This window comes from Oncorhynchus clarkii, chromosome 18 (assembly GCF_045791955.1).
Source record: "Oncorhynchus clarkii lewisi isolate Uvic-CL-2024 chromosome 18, UVic_Ocla_1.0, whole genome shotgun sequence".
Taxonomy (NCBI): Eukaryota; Metazoa; Chordata; class Actinopteri; order Salmoniformes; family Salmonidae; genus Oncorhynchus; species Oncorhynchus clarkii.
Genome location: NC_092164.1, coordinates 6995130 through 7012991, shown reverse-complemented (window position 1 = coordinate 7012991; position 17862 = coordinate 6995130). Strand labels below are relative to the sequence as shown.

At 48.3% G+C, this 17862-nt stretch overlaps 2 protein-coding genes across 2 annotated transcripts in view; one reads left to right on the top strand and one right to left on the bottom strand.

Moving 5' to 3' along the window:
- LOC139372956 (general transcription factor II-I repeat domain-containing protein 2-like) overlaps window positions 1–17862 on the top strand; it is a 979173-nt gene that overhangs the window by 886567 nt on the left and 74744 nt on the right. The gene's annotated exons all lie outside the window — the stretch shown is intronic.
- The window catches only part of LOC139373943 (trafficking kinesin-binding protein 2-like), a 36942-nt gene continuing 19950 nt past the window's right edge, over window positions 871–17862 (bottom strand). The window contains 17 exon segments of the mRNA XM_071115026.1: window positions 871–4579; window positions 4694–4793; window positions 5170–5500; window positions 5502–5543; window positions 6172–6383; window positions 7030–7334; window positions 7551–7721; window positions 8139–8257; window positions 13964–14101; window positions 14747–14821; window positions 14915–15042; window positions 15178–15256; window positions 16013–16222; window positions 16334–16417; window positions 16419–16451; window positions 16562–16638; window positions 17125–17172. Of these exon segments, the coding sequence (XP_070971127.1) occupies window positions 3754–4579; window positions 4694–4793; window positions 5170–5500; window positions 5502–5543; window positions 6172–6383; window positions 7030–7334; window positions 7551–7721; window positions 8139–8257; window positions 13964–14101; window positions 14747–14821; window positions 14915–15042; window positions 15178–15256; window positions 16013–16222; window positions 16334–16417; window positions 16419–16451; window positions 16562–16638; window positions 17125–17172 (2978 nt within the window). The 3' untranslated portion in view covers window positions 871–3753.

Sequence of the window (17862 nt, the reverse complement as noted above, 5' to 3'; positions counted from 1 at the left end):
CCCCGTGTGACGAGACCTACGACCTCTGTATAGATCTGCCCCGTGTGAGGAGACCTATGACCTCTGTATAGATCTGCCCCATGTGATGAGACCTACGACCTCTGTATAGATCTGCCCCATGTGATGAGACCTACGACCTCTGTATAGATCTGCCCCGTGTGACGAGACCTACGACCTCTGTATAGATCTGCCCCGTGTGAGGAGACCTATGACCTCTGTATAGATCTGCCCCATGTGATGAGACCTAAGACCTCTGTATAGATCTGCCCCATGTGACGAGACCTACGACCTCTGTATAGATCTGCCCCATGTGAGGAGACCTACGACCTCTGTATAGATCTGCCCCGTGTGACGAGACCTACGACCTCTGTATAGATCTGCCCCGTGTGAGGAGACCTATGACCTCTGTATAGATCTGCCCCATGTGATGAGACCTACGACCTCTGTATAGATCTGCCCCATGTGATGAGACCTACGACCTCTGTATAGATCTGCCCCATGTGATGAGACCTACGACCTCTGTATAGATCTGCCCTGTGTGACGTGACCAATGACCTCTGTATAGATCTGCCCCATGTGAGGAGACCTACGACATCTGTATAGATCTGCCCCATGTGACATGACCTACGTAATGTGACCTACGACCTCTGATCCCCATCTGCTATCACCGCTTTATATGACATAATTTAACGAGAATTAGTTTGTTTCCTAAACATTTACAGAACAGCCCAAGTGCTGCACTTCTGACAAACAAATTACATACAAACACTAATAGAAGACTGAACTGACAAATGGTGTCACACACACACACACCACACACACACACACCACACACACACGTTATAAGACAATAAATATAAGACAACCAAATCATTTCTCATTTCCTTTATTAAAGCAAAAGCACCAAAAAGGTCATCTTGGGTATTTTATGAAGCATGGAGGATATGAAGCATGGAGGATATGAAGCATGGAGGATATGAAGCATGGAGGATATGAAGCATGGAGGATATGAAGCATGGAGGATATGAAGCATGGAGGAGAGGCGCCAGGTCCAAAACCAATAATGGACACTTCCAACTACACAGAGCCCATAACAACCTGCACCATCACCCATCAGCTACATTCAATAGAGACAACGGTGTGAATCATAGAACTAGATTCAATAGAACGAACAGCCTCTCCTCCTATACCTCCCCCAGAGCAGAAAGCCTAGTATAAAACTGATGCTCTTTCCCCGTGGTTACATAGGTAATAGGTATTACAACACACACAAGCCAACACAAAGCATTTCGCTGTATTTAAAAATGAGTTTTGGTTTGCACTGATATACAGTTTTAAAAACATGACAGCTTGGATTCCCTTTTCAATGGTTCATCACACAATGGAGGCACAACAAAACATCTAAAATAAATGTCTACATGAAATGCTAAATAACTTATTACCTTTGATAATGATACAGTATTTGATGCTATAACCTAATCTAAATATCAATATTTGTCACTAATAATATTTCCTAACTAGTGATCTCTGTAAATCAGGTTAAAAAGTGCAGTACATGAGTGGGACAGGTCATATGGACGGACGGTAAGGAAAGAGGCATAGCAGGGACGTCTGAGAGTCACACCAGGGGTCAAGTATGGGTCAAAGGGCACCGGGTCAAAGGGTCACACACTAGTCTAGCTAGCTTGAAATACAGAACCTGTCTTGCTAGCATTCCAGGTCATGTACTCTGTGTCATGTGAACACAGACAGGTACCCAGGCTCTAGTCTAGGCCCTCCTCACTACACACTCCAGTAGACCTGAAAGGAATAACAATAGTGGATTTGTTTGACCTTGACCTCTGATAGGCTAGCTGGAATTTCCCCAGAATGCTTAGGCTCTGCCGCTACACCCATCAAGTCCTTTCAGATTTAAAATAAACAGCATTACAGTGGAAGGTACTAGAGGCCGTTAGTCTCATAGCTGTTCAATATCACACAACACCATGCTGCCCTCTACTGGCCGCTGAGTGAATAGAGTACCTTTAAAGACCATAACCACAGTAATAGTGAACCATACATGAGATGAGACTCAGAGCTAACCTGCATCAAAACATAGTACACCCTCTACTACCTAGGATGCTGATGGTTCCCCGTTTGGGACCAAACCTCTTGTACCAGGAGCATGTTGAGGAGGTAAACGTTGTGGAACGTTAGAACTGTCTAGAATAGAGCTGACGTGATTCCTTATGTCAGAGGCATAGTTGTTCTGCATATATTTCTACTGGAACATTCCACAATGGTGTGCCCTAATGAACGCAGACCTGAGCACGCCATGGGCCTGAGATAAGGGCCTGTTCCTCAGCGGGGCTAGGTGGAAGTTTCACCATATTGGTTATACCAATCAAATCATCTCAGATCTCCACAAGCTGAGGAATAGTCCATCCCAGCTGCATCCTAGCCTGGTTCCAGATCAGTTTGTGCTGTAACATGACAATGACAATAGGGGTATGGCAAGACCGCACAAACAGATCTAGGACCAGGCTAACGGCATCCCAAACAAAACCTACCAATCCCACTAAGTGTCTAATAAAATATACACATGGTTTTAAACCAGAAACACCCCAACAGTACAAACAGGCTTCTCCTTTAAAGCTTTACAACCTCTTCCTTATGGGAGACCTGAGGAGGAGCAGCCTCGGACCTGTCAGTCAGACCACTACAGCCAATCACGCTGCACGGCTGGGTCCTACCCACCCCCAGAGGGCCAGGTGCATGCTGGGACCTGTAGGCAAAGAAGTGTGTCGTTTTCAGGACATACCATGCATTTCAGAGACTGGTTGTAGCCTATTACAATGCACAGAGAGAGTTGCCCCTGACGACAGCAAAGCAAAAGGATCATTGTATTAGTAGTAACACTGGGAAGGCTAGATTGTAGTTCCCTAGCAACGGGCTGGCAGTAGTAAGGTGCATGGGCACCAGCCTAGTTCCTAAGAGAAGCTAAGGAGCGTAGCGAGTCTAGCTAGCGTATATACACATGAAAAACTACTCTACTGCTTTTAAAAATGAACTTTAGAAAGCTATTCGAACTACAGAACAACAAGACCCTAGACATTGAGGCTCTGGAGGCTCAAGCTCTCTCTTTACACTGCTCTTCTCTCATCACCCCTCATCACTGTCCTCCTCGTCTCCCTCTCATCTCTTTCTCTTGCTTGTTCTTCCTCTCCTTGACATTCTGTCACATTCTGCCACTTCCCCTTTCTACCTCTTCTTCCCCATCCCTCTAACATTCTCAAGCCCTCATCAACTTACTTATTCCCTCGGTCATCTTCCCATCTATTTGAGCATCCAGAGCCTCACAGATGAATAACTACTGTAGCAGGGGCAGAGCAGAAGAGAGCAGGGAGAACGTCTACCTACAGCGCTCCTAGAGGGCTGGAGGGGGAAGGCAGGCAAGGCTAAGAACAGCTAATAAAGCCCTTTGCAGGGCAATCTAAGGCTTTTAAAATGGCATATACACCATGGCATTAATGCACATTTCCATTTTTAACAATATTGTGCTTTTAAAAATAATTTATAAAAAAGGAGAGGGACTTTTCCCCCCACTTGTTGCCCTTTTCTTCACCGAATATCAGTCTAAAAGAGATGTGGAGAAGGAGCAAGGCAGGGAGGGGTGGAGGGAGGAAAGAGGAGGAGAGAGGGTGTGGGCCCAAATGCTTCTGTTCGGTGCTGGCTCCCCTCCAAACCCTGTCTCCCTGTAGTGTCATAACTTCTTCATGGTTTGAGTGAAGGGGGTGGGGCATGGGAGGTGGAGGCGGGCCTAGAGCGGACAGAGCGCAGCCCCTTCAGGTTGCCCCAGAGTGGCGGGGCGATGGCTAGGGAGGTGGGTGGCTGAGGTGGGGCCTGGCCCAGATGGTGGGAGGGGCTTCCCCGCGTCGCTCCACTCATAGCGGGGAGGCTCTGGTTCCGCCGCAGGCCGTCCAATAGGCTGCCTCCGCCTGTGACTAGGAAGGTGGCCGAGTCCTGACGCACCAGGCACTCTGACAACGGCTCCACCCCCTGGGGAACCTTGACCAATCCCAGCCGGCGTAGCCTCTCGACTAAGTTTACATTGATGGGGTCGGGTTTGGCTTTGGAATTGATTCTGGGGCCGTGGCTGAAGCTATGTGAGGCGGGGTCGGGGCTGGGGAGGTTGGGGCGATGGGTGCGGCCAAACTTCAGCCCATACACGTCCTGGAGGAAGAGCTCGGCCGGACGCGACGCCAGGAAGTTGTCACAGGTGGCTGGCGCCGAGGCGCGGGACTCAAAGGGCACGGGCGAGGGGGTCGGCGAGTGGGACGGGGAGTTGGGGGGCGTGCTGGGGAGGAGACGCTGGGGGAGTGGGGCTTTAAGGTGAGAGGGAGGGGGGGCATCGGCGGTGGAGAGGGAAGCAGAGATGCCCCTCTCCAGGACCAGCTTGGCCAGGCCACAGGGGGCGGGGGGACGGCGAGGGGGGAAGGAGTCCACCTCCAAACTCAGCCTGCAGGGGGTCACCGGGGTGCTGGGGCCTGTCCTCATGGAGCTGGGAGTGTACTCTGAGACAGAAGACTGACAGTGGGAACTGAGAGAGAGAGACAAGACAATGTTACCCCACACAGCCATGTCATAAACACTACAGCACAAACACACAACACCAATCACCTTTATAGTCGTGTGTGTGTGTGTGTGTGTGTACCTGGAGGTGACCTGGGTGATGTCAGAGGGGTGCAGGATGCGGCAGGTTGTAAAGGTGTAGGTGGAAGACGTTGAACTCTGACATTTCCCCGGGTTATAAACTGAAGAGACAAAACACACCATTCAAACATTCCATCACAGACCAACGGCTTCCAATAACGGCCCTTTTCAGTTCCTTATCTTGTGAAAGAAGATGATGATTGGTTAAAGGATGTAATCCGCAGTAAGGGGAAACCACTGGTCGCTCCACCACGTTGTCATGGTTGTTGTTGCTGGGCTGGGGAGCATCGGGCAACACGGTGAAACTAATTGTGCTCTTCAACGGCGAGGACGATTATGTCAGAGGGGAAAAACAGTCTCCGTTGATTAAAATAACTTATTTGGTGTTTTAATATCGCAAACGGACACGGCTGTTTCACCATTAAGGATTCCAGCTATAACGTTAAACTTTTAATGTTAAATGTTTTTAAAACTTACCTGACGAGGAGGTTGTAGCAGTAAGACTGGTGACAGTCAGGCTCTGGGATTGGACAGGAGCCATGGACGTTACACTGACGGGCAGAGCCAAGAGGGCCGGGACACTGATGATGTCACAGGGGGCATTAGAGGTCATAGGGAGGTCACAGGTGATCGGGATTAGAGGGAGCTGTGGAGAGCCTGGTACTGGTACGAAAACGAGAGAAACGGGAGACACCGGTGGCCTGTTCAACGGCAAACGCTCCCTAATCCTTTCCCTGTTCTCCTCCGGTGTTGATGAGTACTGCACCTTGAAGGTGATCCCTCCTTCCTCCTCCTCTTCCTCCTCTCCCCTTCTTCTCCCAGGCGTCTGTCCCTTCCTTCCCTCTGTTTTCCTGAAAAGTCCCAAACCTTTGTTAGTGAGACTGCTAAATGATTTTAAATCAATCGTTTACAAAAAAACTATTTTCATAATTATATGAATAAGACATCATCATTTCATTTTCAATACCCAGTCAGTCATTTACAATAGGAGAGATCTATATATATATATATATATCTATATCTATATAAAATACCCAGTCAGTCATTTTACAATAGGAGAGATCTATATCTATCTATCTATCTATATCTATATATATATCTATATATATAAAATACCCAGTCAGTCATTTTACAATAGGAGAGATCTATCTATCTATCTATCTATATCTATCTATCTATCTATATCTATCTATATCTATATATATATATATATATATATATATATCTATATCTATATAAAATACCCAGTCAGTCATTTTACAATAGGAGATATCTATCTATCTATCCTACAATGTGATTTTCTGGATTTTTTTTCCTCATTTTGTCTGTCATAGTTGAAGTGTACCTATGATGAAAATTACAGGCCTCTCTCATCTTTTTAAGTGGGAGAACTTGCACAATTGGTGGCTGACTAAATACTTTTTTGCCACACTATGTATGTATGTATGTATGTATGTATGTATCAATTGTGAAATGTACATAGTGAATAAAAGTACCTCTCATGTCATATTTCTGTTCTTCGTCGCCTCCCTCTTCGTCTTCCTCCAGGTCAGTGAGGCGGTAGACGGTGTCGGCGAGAGCATCATGGGGGAGGGGCCGAAAGCCCTTGGTGACCACGCCCGGGTGGGGGTCCAGGATGGTGCCCAAGTGGGGCATGGCCAGCTGCTGCCAGTGGTGCAGAGTCAGAGAGCCTAGAGGGGTCAGAGGTTAAATGTTAGGGATCAGGCGTCAAATGCGTTACTCACAGATGACAATTAGGAGTGTTACAGTTGACAGATATCATAATGTGACCAAGTGGGTTCAAACTCTGGTCTCAGGGAGCCTAGAGAGGGCAAAGGTTAGAGGTCAGGGATCAATGCGTTACATCACAACTAAACTAAAACTCCTAATTAATATCCTAATTTCAAGAGTACCAGTATACAGATATGATAATATAGACATCATAGATATTGGGTCAGGAATAACTCCTGGATAGATATCATAGCTTTTGGCTGCATTCCAGGCCACCTACATTCAGGAACCACATCTCTAAGGGTGTGTTTAGACAGGCAGCCCAATTCTGATATTTTTCTCACTAATTGGTCTTTTGTCCAATCACATCAGATCTTTTCACATCAGATATTTCTATTGACCAATCACCTCTGATAAAATCGTGACAAATTATCAGATTTGGGCTGCCTGTCTAAACGCAGCCTAACATACTGAAATCTGATGCCTGAATGCAAAAGATGATGTGGCATTCAATCACTGGTAGATTTGTGCAGAGGGGTTGCTTATCGCACTGCCTGGAACGCGTTCATTATCATGACTACACTTAAAGCATGAACGTATCCTTACCCTCCATGGGCTTGACGATCTGCAGCTTCTCAGGCAGGAAGGTCTTAAAACAGCTGGACGAGACCGAGAACTCTGATAGGTTGGTGAAGGATGACATGACGCTGCTCATTGGTGAGCTGTAGCCACTCCCCTCCACATCCGATTCCGCCCCCCCAGCCAGGGCCTCCAGCTTCTTGTCGCGTTCCGTCTGGAAGAACTGCCGCTCGCACAGGAAATTCTGCCGCCGCAGGGAGAGGCGGTGCAGCGCCGACACGAGGTCATTTCCTCCTGGTGCGCCAGGCTTGCCGAGCGGGACCTCCTCCCTACTACAAAGACAGACACGCAACACAAACACATGCTTACCCAAATATACTCCTCTGTAGGCTCTAAATTCACTGAAATAAGTTTGAATTAAATCATATCAAATAATATGCTTTAAATTCTCTCACATGTTGTTGCCACTGACTCAATGAATCCACTACAGTCAATACGGGTGCTTTAGACTGCAGGTCTAACAATCAGGATCAACCTGGGTAACTCACTTGGCGCGGCCGTGGGATTGGTCGATCCCCTGTGCGGACAGGAAGGGCTGGGCCGTCATCACCAGGCAGCTGCCTCCCGAGCCGGGGATAGGGGGCGTGGCCATCGCCGCAGCTCGCTCTACCGACTCGTTGACCACGCGTACAGTCTGAAACACCTTCTTCTGGGAAACTCTGGGGACGGGAAGGAAGGAGAGAAAGAAGAGAGGAGAAGAAGAGAGGAGAGGAGGAAGAGAGGGGAGTTAGAGAAGAGGAAGGAGAGGAGGGGAGTTAGAGAAGGAGGGGAGTTCAAGAGGAAGAAGGGGAGCTTCTTGCTTTGATTGCTTTTGCTCTTCTGTTTGTGTGTGTGTTTGTTGTTGTCGGTATGTGTGTGTGTGTGTGTGTTTGTTGTTGTCGGTGTGTGTGTGTGTGTGTGTTGTTGTCGGTGTGTGTGTGTGTGTGTGTGTGTGTGTGTGTGTGTGTGTTGTTGTCGGTGTGTGTGTGTGTGTGTGTGTGTGTGTGTGTGTGTGTGTGTTTGTTGTTGTCGGTGTGTGTGTGTGTGTGTGTTTGTTGTTGTCGGTGTGTGTGTGTGTGTGTGTGTTCTATACTCACTTCTGGTCCTGGAAAGCCACCTCGTCCTCGACACTCAGCTCTCTCCTCATGGTGCCCTCAATCTCTGCTGCCAGGAGTCCTGAGACACAGTCATTTACACTCATTAATAGGTACACACACTATTGGGCAAACGCACACATATTCACACATAAATAGGATTGACACACACACATACACACACTAGGAATATGCATCTTACCCTTTAAAGATCATTTGATAGATACCTAGATACATGGGCTCAAATAAGATACAGGAACGATACGTTTTAGTTTGAAATGATTGGGTTTAATTAGAGAATGAATCGATGCACTGACATTTGCTGCATAAACACATTCATTTTCCATTCTAAATACAAATCTGCTGTGGATGGAGCTCATGAGCTGGCCCTCTCTGAGCTGGATCTGTCTGAGCTGGTCCTCTCTGAGCTGGATCTGTCTGAGCTGGCCCTCTCTGAGCTGGATCTGTCTGAGCTGGAGCTGTCTGAGCTGGATCTGTCTGAGCTGGATCTGTCTGAGCTGGTCCTCTCTGAGCTGGATCTGTCTGAGCTGGTCCTCTCTGAGCTGGATCTGTCTGAGCTGGTCCTCTCTGAGCTGGATCTGTCTGAGCTGGCCCTCTCTGAGCTGGATCTGTCTGAGCTGGATCTGTCTGAGCTGGCCCTCTCTGAGCTGGATCTGTCTGAGCTGGCCCTCTCTGAGCTGGATCTGTCTGAGCTGGATCTGTCTGAGCTGGCCCTCTGAGCTGGATCTGTCTGAGCTGGCCCTCTCTGAGCTGGATCTGTCTGAGCTGGCCCTCTCTGAGCTGGATCTGTCTGAGCTGGATCTGTCTGAGCTGGATCTGTCTGAGCTGGCCCTCTCTGAGCTGGATCTGTCTGAGCTGGCCCTCTCTGAGCTGGATCTGTCTGAGCTGGCCCTCTCTGAGCTGGATCTGTCTGAGCTGGCCCTCTCTGAGCTGGATCTGTCTGAGCTGGCCCTCTCTGAGCTGGATCTGTCTGAGCTGGCCCTCTCTGAGCTGGATCTGTCTGAGCTGGCCCTCTCTGAGCTGGATCTGTCTGAGCTGGCCCTCTCTGAGCTGGATCTGTCTGAGCTGGCATCTCTGTGTGTCTGCCTGAGCTGACTTCTCTGAGCTGGATCTGTCTGAGCTGGCCCTCTCTGAGCTGGATCTGTCTGAGCTGGCCCTCTCTGAGCTGGATCTGTCTGAGCTGGCCCTCTCTGAGCTGGATCTGTCTGAGCTGGATCTGTCTGAGCTGGCCCTCTCTGAGCTGGATCTGTCTGAGCTGGATCTGTCTGAGCTGGATCTGTCTGAGCTGGCCCTCTCTGAGCTGGCCCTCTCTGAGCTGGCCCTCTCTGAGCTGGATCGGTCTGAGCTGGCCCTCTCTGAGCTGGCCCTCTCTGAGCTGGCCCTCTCTGAGCTGGATCTGTCTGAGCTGGCCCTCTCTGAGCTGGATCTGTCTGAGCTGGATCTGTCTGAGCTGGATCTGTCTGAGCTGGCCCTCGCTGAGCTGGATCTGTCTGAGCTGGCCCTCGCTGAGCTGGATCTGTCTGAGCTGGCCCTCGCTGAGCTGGATCTGTCTGAGCTGGCCCTCGCTGAGCTGGATCTGTCTGAGCTGGCCCTCTCTGAGCTGGATCTGTCTGAGCTGACATCTCTGTGTGTCTGTCTGAGCTGGATCTGTCTGAGCTGGATCTGTCTGAGCTGGATCTGTCTGAGCTGACTTCTGTGTCTGTGTGTAAATTATGTATGCCATTTAGGCACCTGATCTGAGCCATAAAGGATACTACCACCCCATTACCACTATCAGATAAGGTGGGCAATGTAGCCGGTTTTTTTCTCCCCCCACTTTGGTTCTGAAATCCCCATCACCCACGGATTAACTTGATGTTTTTGCAGCTTAAGTGTTTGAGGTAGTAATGTATCAATATTTATTGTTTACAAATGAGCTATGACATAGCCAATGAATATATGGCACAACTTTTTGTGTTTTAAATGTTTTATTGCGTGTTCTTCTCCCATCGCTTCAACCACGCAGTGCGCCTCGCAGAAATGATTTGCTTTCCTCATTATTCAATTATCAACTTTAGCCTGTATGTCTAAAAATTACCATATAGACTGATTGTTTAAAGCAAAACTGCCAAAACTAAAGTAACAGGCTGCCTACCTCATGCAACATCACATTAGTGGAAACCAAATCCAATTGTGTTTGTCACATGTGGCGAATACAACATGTGTAGCCCTTCCCATTAAATGTTTACTAACAAGCCCTTTATACAACATGTGTAGACCTTCCTGTCACGTTCTGACCATCGTTCGTGTGTGTTTTCCTTGTTTTAGTGTTGGTCAGGACGTGAGCTGGGTGGGCATTCTATGTTGGATGTCTTGTTTGTCTATTTCTATGTCTGGCCTGATATGGTTCTCAATCAGAGGCAGGTGTTAGTCATTGTCTCTGATTGGGAACCATATTTAGGTAGCCTGGGTTTCACTGTGTGTTGGTGGGTGATTGTCCTTAGAGTCCTGATGTCCTTGGTCTGTGTTAGTTTACACAAGTATAGGCTGTTTCGGTTTTCGTTACGTTTATTGTTTTTGTAGTGTTTGTGTTTAGTGTGTTTTTTCATTAAACATGAATCGCAATCGACACGCTGCATTTTGGTCCGACTCTCCTTCTCACCAAGAAAACCGTTACACTTCCCATTAAATGTTTACTAACAAGCCCTTAATACAACATGTGTAGACCTTCCCATGAAATGTTTACTAACAAGCCCTTAATACAACATGTGTAGCCCTTCCCATGAAATGTTTACTTACAAGCCCTTAATACAACATGTGTAGACCTTCCCATGAAATGTTTACTAACAAGCCCTTAATACAACATGTGTTGACCTTCCCATGAAATGCTTACTGACAAGCCCTTAACCAACAATGCAGTTCAAGAAATAGATTTAAGAAAATATTTACTAAATAAGCTACAGTAAAAAAAAAAATTATCAAAAAGTAACAATACATTTACATAACAATAACATATACAGGGGGTACCGGTACCGAGTCAATGTGGAGGCTATATACAGGGGGTACCGGTACCGAGTCAATGTGGAGGCTATACACAGGGGGTACCGGTACCGAGTCAATGTGGAGGCTATACACAGGGGGTACCGGTACCGAGTCAATGTGGAGGCTATACACAGGGGGTACCGGTACCGAGTCAATGTGAGGGCTATATACAGGGGGCACCGGTACAGAGTTGAATGTGGAGGCTCTATACAGGGGGTACCGGTACCAGGTCAATGTGCGGGGGTACAGGATAGTCAACGTAATTTGTAATAAACAGCGAGTAGCAGCAGTGTAAAAACACTGGGGGGGGGGGTCAATGTAGATAGTCTGAGTGGCCATTTGATTAGTTGTTCAGCAGTCTTATGGCTTGTGAGTAGAAGCTGTAAAGGAGACTTGGAGCTCCGGTACCGCATGCCATGTGGTAGCAGAGAACAGTCTACGAATTTTTGGGCCTTCCTCTGACACTACCTAGTATATAGGTCCTGGATGTCAGGAAGTTTGACCCCAGTGATGTACTGGGCCTGTCAGTCAGATGCCAAGCAGTTGCCATACCAGGCTGGGATGCAACCGGTCAGGATGCTCTTGATGGTGCAGCTGTAGAACTTTGAGGATCTGGGGACCCGTGCCAAATCTTTTTACTTTCCCGAGTTGGAAAATGTGTTCTCGTGCTGTTTTCACAACTGTCTTGGTGTGTTTGGACCATGACAGTTTGTTGGACACGAAGGAACTTGAAGCTCTCAACCTGCTCCACTTCAGTCCCGTCGATGTTAAACGGGGGCCTGTTTGGCCCTCCATTTCCTGTAGTCCACAATCAACTCCTTTGTCTTGCTCACATTGAGAGAGGTTGTTGTCCTGGCACCACACTGCCAGGTCTCTGACCTCCTCCCTATAGGCTGTCTCATCGTTGTCGGTGATCGGCCTAAACTTAATGATGGTGTTGGAGTCGTGCTTGGCCACGCAGCTGAGGGAGTACAGAAGGGGACTAGGCACGCACCCCTGAGGGGCCCCAGTATTGGCAGATGTGTTGTTACCTACCCTTACTATCTGGGGGCGGCCCGTCAGGAAGTCCAGGATCCATTTTGCAGAAGGAGATGTTTAGTCCCAGGGTCCTTAAATGAGTGACGAGCTTTGTGGGCACTATGATGTTGAACACTGAGCTGTAGTCAAGGAACAGCATTCTCACATGGGTGTTCATTTTTCCAGGTGGGAAAGGGCAGCGTTGAGTGCGATTGAGATTGCGTCATCTGTGGATCTGTTGGGGCGGTCGGCGAATTGGAGTGGGTCTAGGGTTTCTGGCATGATGGTGTTCATGTGAGCCATGACCAGCCTTTCAAAGCACTTCATGGTTACTGGCGTGTGTGCTACGGGGCAGTAGTCATTTAGGTAGGTTATCTTAGTGTTCTTGGGCACAGGGACTATTGTGGTCTGTTTAAAACATGTAGGTATCACAGACCTGGCCAGGGAGAGGTTGAAAATGTCAGTGAAGACACTTGGCAGTTTGTCCGCGCATGCTTTTTAGTACACGTCCTGGTAATCCGTCTGGCCCCGCGGCTTTGTGAATGTTGACCTGTTTAAAGGTCTTGCACACATTGGCTACGGAGAGCATGATCACACAGTCCTCTGGAACAGCTGGTGCTCTCATAAAAGGCATTTAGTTGTCTGGTAGCCTCGCGTCACTGGGCAGCTTGCGGCTGGGTTTCCCTTCATAGTACGTAATAGTTTTCAAGCCCTGCCACATCCAGAGCCGGTGTAGTAGGATTCAATCTTAGTCCTGTATTGACACTTTGCCTGTTTGATGGTTTGTCTTAGTGCATAGCGGGATTTCTTATAAGCGTCCGTTATGTCCCAGCTTCTTGAAAGAGGCCGCTCTAGCCTTTAGCTTGGTGTGGATGAATCCTGTGATCCATGGCTTCTCAAGGCAGGCCTGGTTGTTGCTAGATATGTTTGCTTTGGAGACAATTTTAGCTAACCCTTTTCCTAACCTTAATCTAATTCTTCTAACCTGCTACGAAAAGTGACTTCAGCTAGTAAAAACCGGCAGACCTGAGGTTTCCACTAATGCAATACAGCCTCCTGCCCAACTTTCACATAACATAATCATTTGGATAGCTCATGTGGGTGCTAGAAAGCAGGGCAGGTAGTGCTAGGTATCAACAGCCAATCAACTAGTGGTTGGAAGCTATTGTGAGCTTAGATTGGTCAATAGCGGCACAATGTCGCAGAGTATTTGCAAAAAGTTCAGCTTTCCCCATTTTTAGTACCGCCCTGTTCCTGCTTCCTAAACCATGCTCGCATCACCCGACGGTCCCCCCACCCACTTCACTCCATAGAAAATGAATGAGGCTCCGTTGTTTAATCACCCCCAGCGTACTACGTGGAAATGCATGTTACCTCACGTTGGTCAGCGTGTGAAGCTGGGCACAGTGCGCAGTTTAACTAGACTAATGATATTGCCTGCGGTTGTTCGACATTGCAAAATGACTTGTAGATCAATGACGGTCAACACAGTTACATGCAGTTCAACACTGAAGGAGAGGACACGTCAGTTGTCACAAAATATGAGGTATTTTCTGAAGGTAGAAATAATATAATATGAGCAAAAGATATTAGTGAACCAGCGGTTTTTTCCACTTTGAATAGATTGTCTGACCGATGCATGCTACATTTGGTTCGGTTTGGGTTCCGCGGACCGAAGCACTTGTATCTTAAACATTTTAAAGCTGTGTTTTGGTGAATCGTTACATCCCTAACACACACACACACATTACAGAAGGTATATATCTCACCATGGGGAAGAGTCCGTAGGGCAGGTGTCGTCTCATGCCTGCAGACGGAGTGTTCTTACTGCGCAGCTCCTTGATTTCTTCCTGAGACTCGTGTAGCATCCCCACACACTCTACATTACGGTCCGCTAGCTCATTCAGCTATACAACACAACACAACATAGTTAACCCTCCGCTAGCTGGTTCAGCTACACAACATAGTTAACCCTCTGCTAGCTAGTTCAGCTACACAACAACACAGTTAACCCTGTGCTAGCTAGATCAGCTACACAACAACATAGTTAACCCTCTGCTAGCTGGTTCAGCTACACAACAACACAGTTAACCCTATGCTAGCTGGTTCAGCTACACAACAACACAGTTAACCCTCTGCTAGCTGGTTCAGCTACACAACAACATAGTTAACCCTCTGCTAGCTAGTGCAGCTACACAACAACACAGTTAACCCTCTGCTAGCTGGTTCAGTTACACAACATTTAAATACCCACACTTCATGACCGTATTCCACACATACTCATTCTTCAGTAATAAACACCTTAACTTAAACCTTGATGCAGCTAATAACATTGAACACAAATTCACTGCTTGTGTCAACATAACAGACGAAACCCAAGATAATATTTTAAATACTACAACTCTGGGCCATATCATACTGCTTATCAGGTGCAGTTCTGCTCTGACATATAGCTGTGGTTCAAATGATGTTGGAGAGTTCGGAGAAGGGCCCACCTAAGGAACTTCTATGGAGTCAGAGTTCATTGAACTGTTCATTGCTAGACAACTCACCTCTGCAGTGAGTGATCTCTGGGCATCTTTCGAGGCCTGTAGGTGAATCCTCAGCTCCTCTTTCTCCAGGGCCAGCTGGAAACACACTTCCTTAGTACTATTACTCTACAATTATTACCACAACATCAACTTCAAACTGTGCTCTTCCTCCCCTTCCTCTCCCCTCACCTCTTTGACGCGGTGTTGGAGCTCTCTCTGGAGAGAGGGCTGGGAAATCTCCTCCTGGTGTCGCATCACCTCTTCATTCTTATGGGACAGCTCCTCTGTCAGGTTCACCATCTGACTGTTGGACTCGCCTGAACCAACCCACACCCACACAGCTCTTTAATCATTAGAGATCAATAACCTAATTACTTGTTAATTGACCTGATTCATTCCTTTTTTGTGTGTGTGTGTGTGTGTGTGTGTGTGTTTGAGTGCATGTGACTCACGTAGCTCCTTGACACAGTCGCTGACCAGCTGTTGTTCTTTCTCCTCGAAGGTGATGGTCTCCGTCTTCAGATGACGGGCCTGGTCGGACCACAGAGTTTACAGTGAGGTGTTAGGAACTATCAGATGACGGGCCTGGTCGGACCACAGGGTTTACAGTGAGGTGTTAGGAACTATCAGATGACGGGCCTGGTCGGACCACAGGGTTTACAGTGAGGTGTTAGGAACTATCAGATGACGGGCCTGGTCGGACCACAGGGTTTACAGTGAGGTGTTGGGACTCTCAGATGACGGGCCTGGTCGAACCACAGGGTTTACAGTGAGGTGTTAGGAACTATCAGATGACGGGCCTGGTCGGACCACAGGGTTTACAGTGAGGTGTTAGGGACTATCAGATGACGGGCCTGGTCGGACCACAGGGTTTACAGTGAGGTGTTAGGCACTATCAGATGACGGGCCTGGTCGGACCACAGGGTTTACAGTGAGGTGTTAGGAACTATCAGATGACGGGCCTGGTCGGACCACAGGGTTTACAGTGAGGTGTGAAGAACTATCAGATGACGGGCCTGGTCGGACCACAGGGTTTACAGTGAAGTGTGAGGAACTATCAAATGACGGGCCTGGTCGGACCAGAGGTACAGAGGTTAGAGTAAGGTGTGAGGGGCCCACTATGAAGCCTTTAAAAGCCTGGACCGCATAAAGTGCACAGTCGAAGTAGAATTGGCACGGACCACAGATCTGGGATCAGATCACCCTACCGTTTATCCTAACCTTAACCCTATGGGCCCTGGTCAAAAGTAGTGAACTCTAGGAAATAAGGTGTCATGTCAGCTATACCTCAGAGCGTAGGGCCAGGTTCTCCTCTTCCAGATCAGACATTTTCCCCTGCAGGGCCTCCAGCTGGCTGAGGGCCACAGCTGGTGCTAGGGGTTGGCGGGGGTGCAGCGGCGTTGAGCAGCTGGAATCAGTCTCACTCTCCTCCGAAGCGCTGGCCACCATCCGCAGCAACTCATCCTTTTTCCCCAGCTCATGTTGTAGCTGGTGCACCTGGGACAGGGGGGTCAGAGGGGGTGTGGTGCGTACAGTAGTGTGTGTGCGTACAGTAGTGTGTGTGTGTACAGTAGTGTGTGTGTGTGTACAGTAGTGTATGTGTGTTACCTGGTCCAGGGCCTGTGCTAGCTGTTCCTCCACAGACTCATTGCGTTCCTGGAGCAGGTGGTTCCTCTGAAGCAGAGACTGACCAAATCCGAGCGGCCAGCTCCAAGTCCCGATCCCGCTGCAATCAATGATACATACAACAGTTAGTCCACCAATCACGCGGCCAGAATCATCAATGACAACTAATCACCACCATGTGTCAAAGACCGTGCACCAATGAGAGCCCACCTCAGCCAATAGATGTGTGACAACCTCAATGTCATTGTAGGTCTTGGTCATCTGCTCCACCCTATCAGCACTGAGGACTGGAGAGAGAGCGAGATAGATAGAGAACAGGAGAGAACGAGAGAGCGCGCGAGAGAGACAATCACATTTTAGCAGGGGAACAAGAAAACACGGCAGCATACACACACATACATGTATACTGTACACACACACACCAAAATAGCAACACGTTCATGCACAAAGACACAGACTATATATGCTAATGCATGCGCCTCCATGCAAGCACACCAACTTTCCTGTGAAACAGCCTTAGACACTACAAGCTATGCATCCACACACTACTAGATGCCAGGACAAGCCCACTAGTGGCAGTAGACTTAGTGTGTGAGTGTATGCTGTCCTAAGGTATAGCAAGAGAGACTCCAGAGACTCCAGGGGGCCACTCAGCTTAGTCTAATCCAGGTTGAGAGCACTGTCTGGGCCTACTGGAGGACTGAAGCCCCCCCTCACGCTCTGGAGCTATCCATGGAGAAAGATGCAGAGAGAGAAAGAGGGAAGCACTTTACCTCGGGAGCCAGGGTGAGAGTAGGAAGAGGGATCCAGGGAAAGATAAGCTGGAGGAAAAAGAAAGAGAGAACAACGGAGGACAGGGAGGGGAATGAGGGAATAACAAGGAGAGACAACGGAGGACAGGGAGGGGAATGAGGGAATAACAAGGAGAGACAACGGAGGACAGGGAGGGGAATGAGGGAATAACAAGGAGAGACAACGGAGGACAGGGAGGGGAATGAGGGAATAACAAGGAGAGACAACGGAGGACAGGGGAGGGGAATGAGGGAATAACAAGGAGAGACAACGGAGGACAGGGAGGGGAATGAGGGAATAACAAGGAGAGACAACGGAGGACAGGGAGGGGAATGAGGGGATAACAAGGAGAGACAACGGAGGACAGGGAGGGGAATGAGGGAATAACAAGGAGAGACAACAGAGGACAGGGAGGGGAATGAGGGAATAACAAGGAGAGACAATGGAGGACAGGGAGGGGATAGAGGGAATGAATAAGGAGAGAGAGAAAGAGATGTTAGATGGCAAGAAAGAGGGGAATCAGCTGAGCAGAGAGAATAACCTAGGAGAGAAATACCAGCTGAACAGAGAGAGTAGAACCTAGGAGAGAAATACCAGCTGAGCAGAGAGAGTAGAACCTAGGAGAGAAATACCAGCTGAGCAGAGAGAATAACCTAGGAGAGAAATACCAGCTGAGCAGAGAGTAGAACCTAGGAGAGAAATACCAGCTGAGCAAGAAG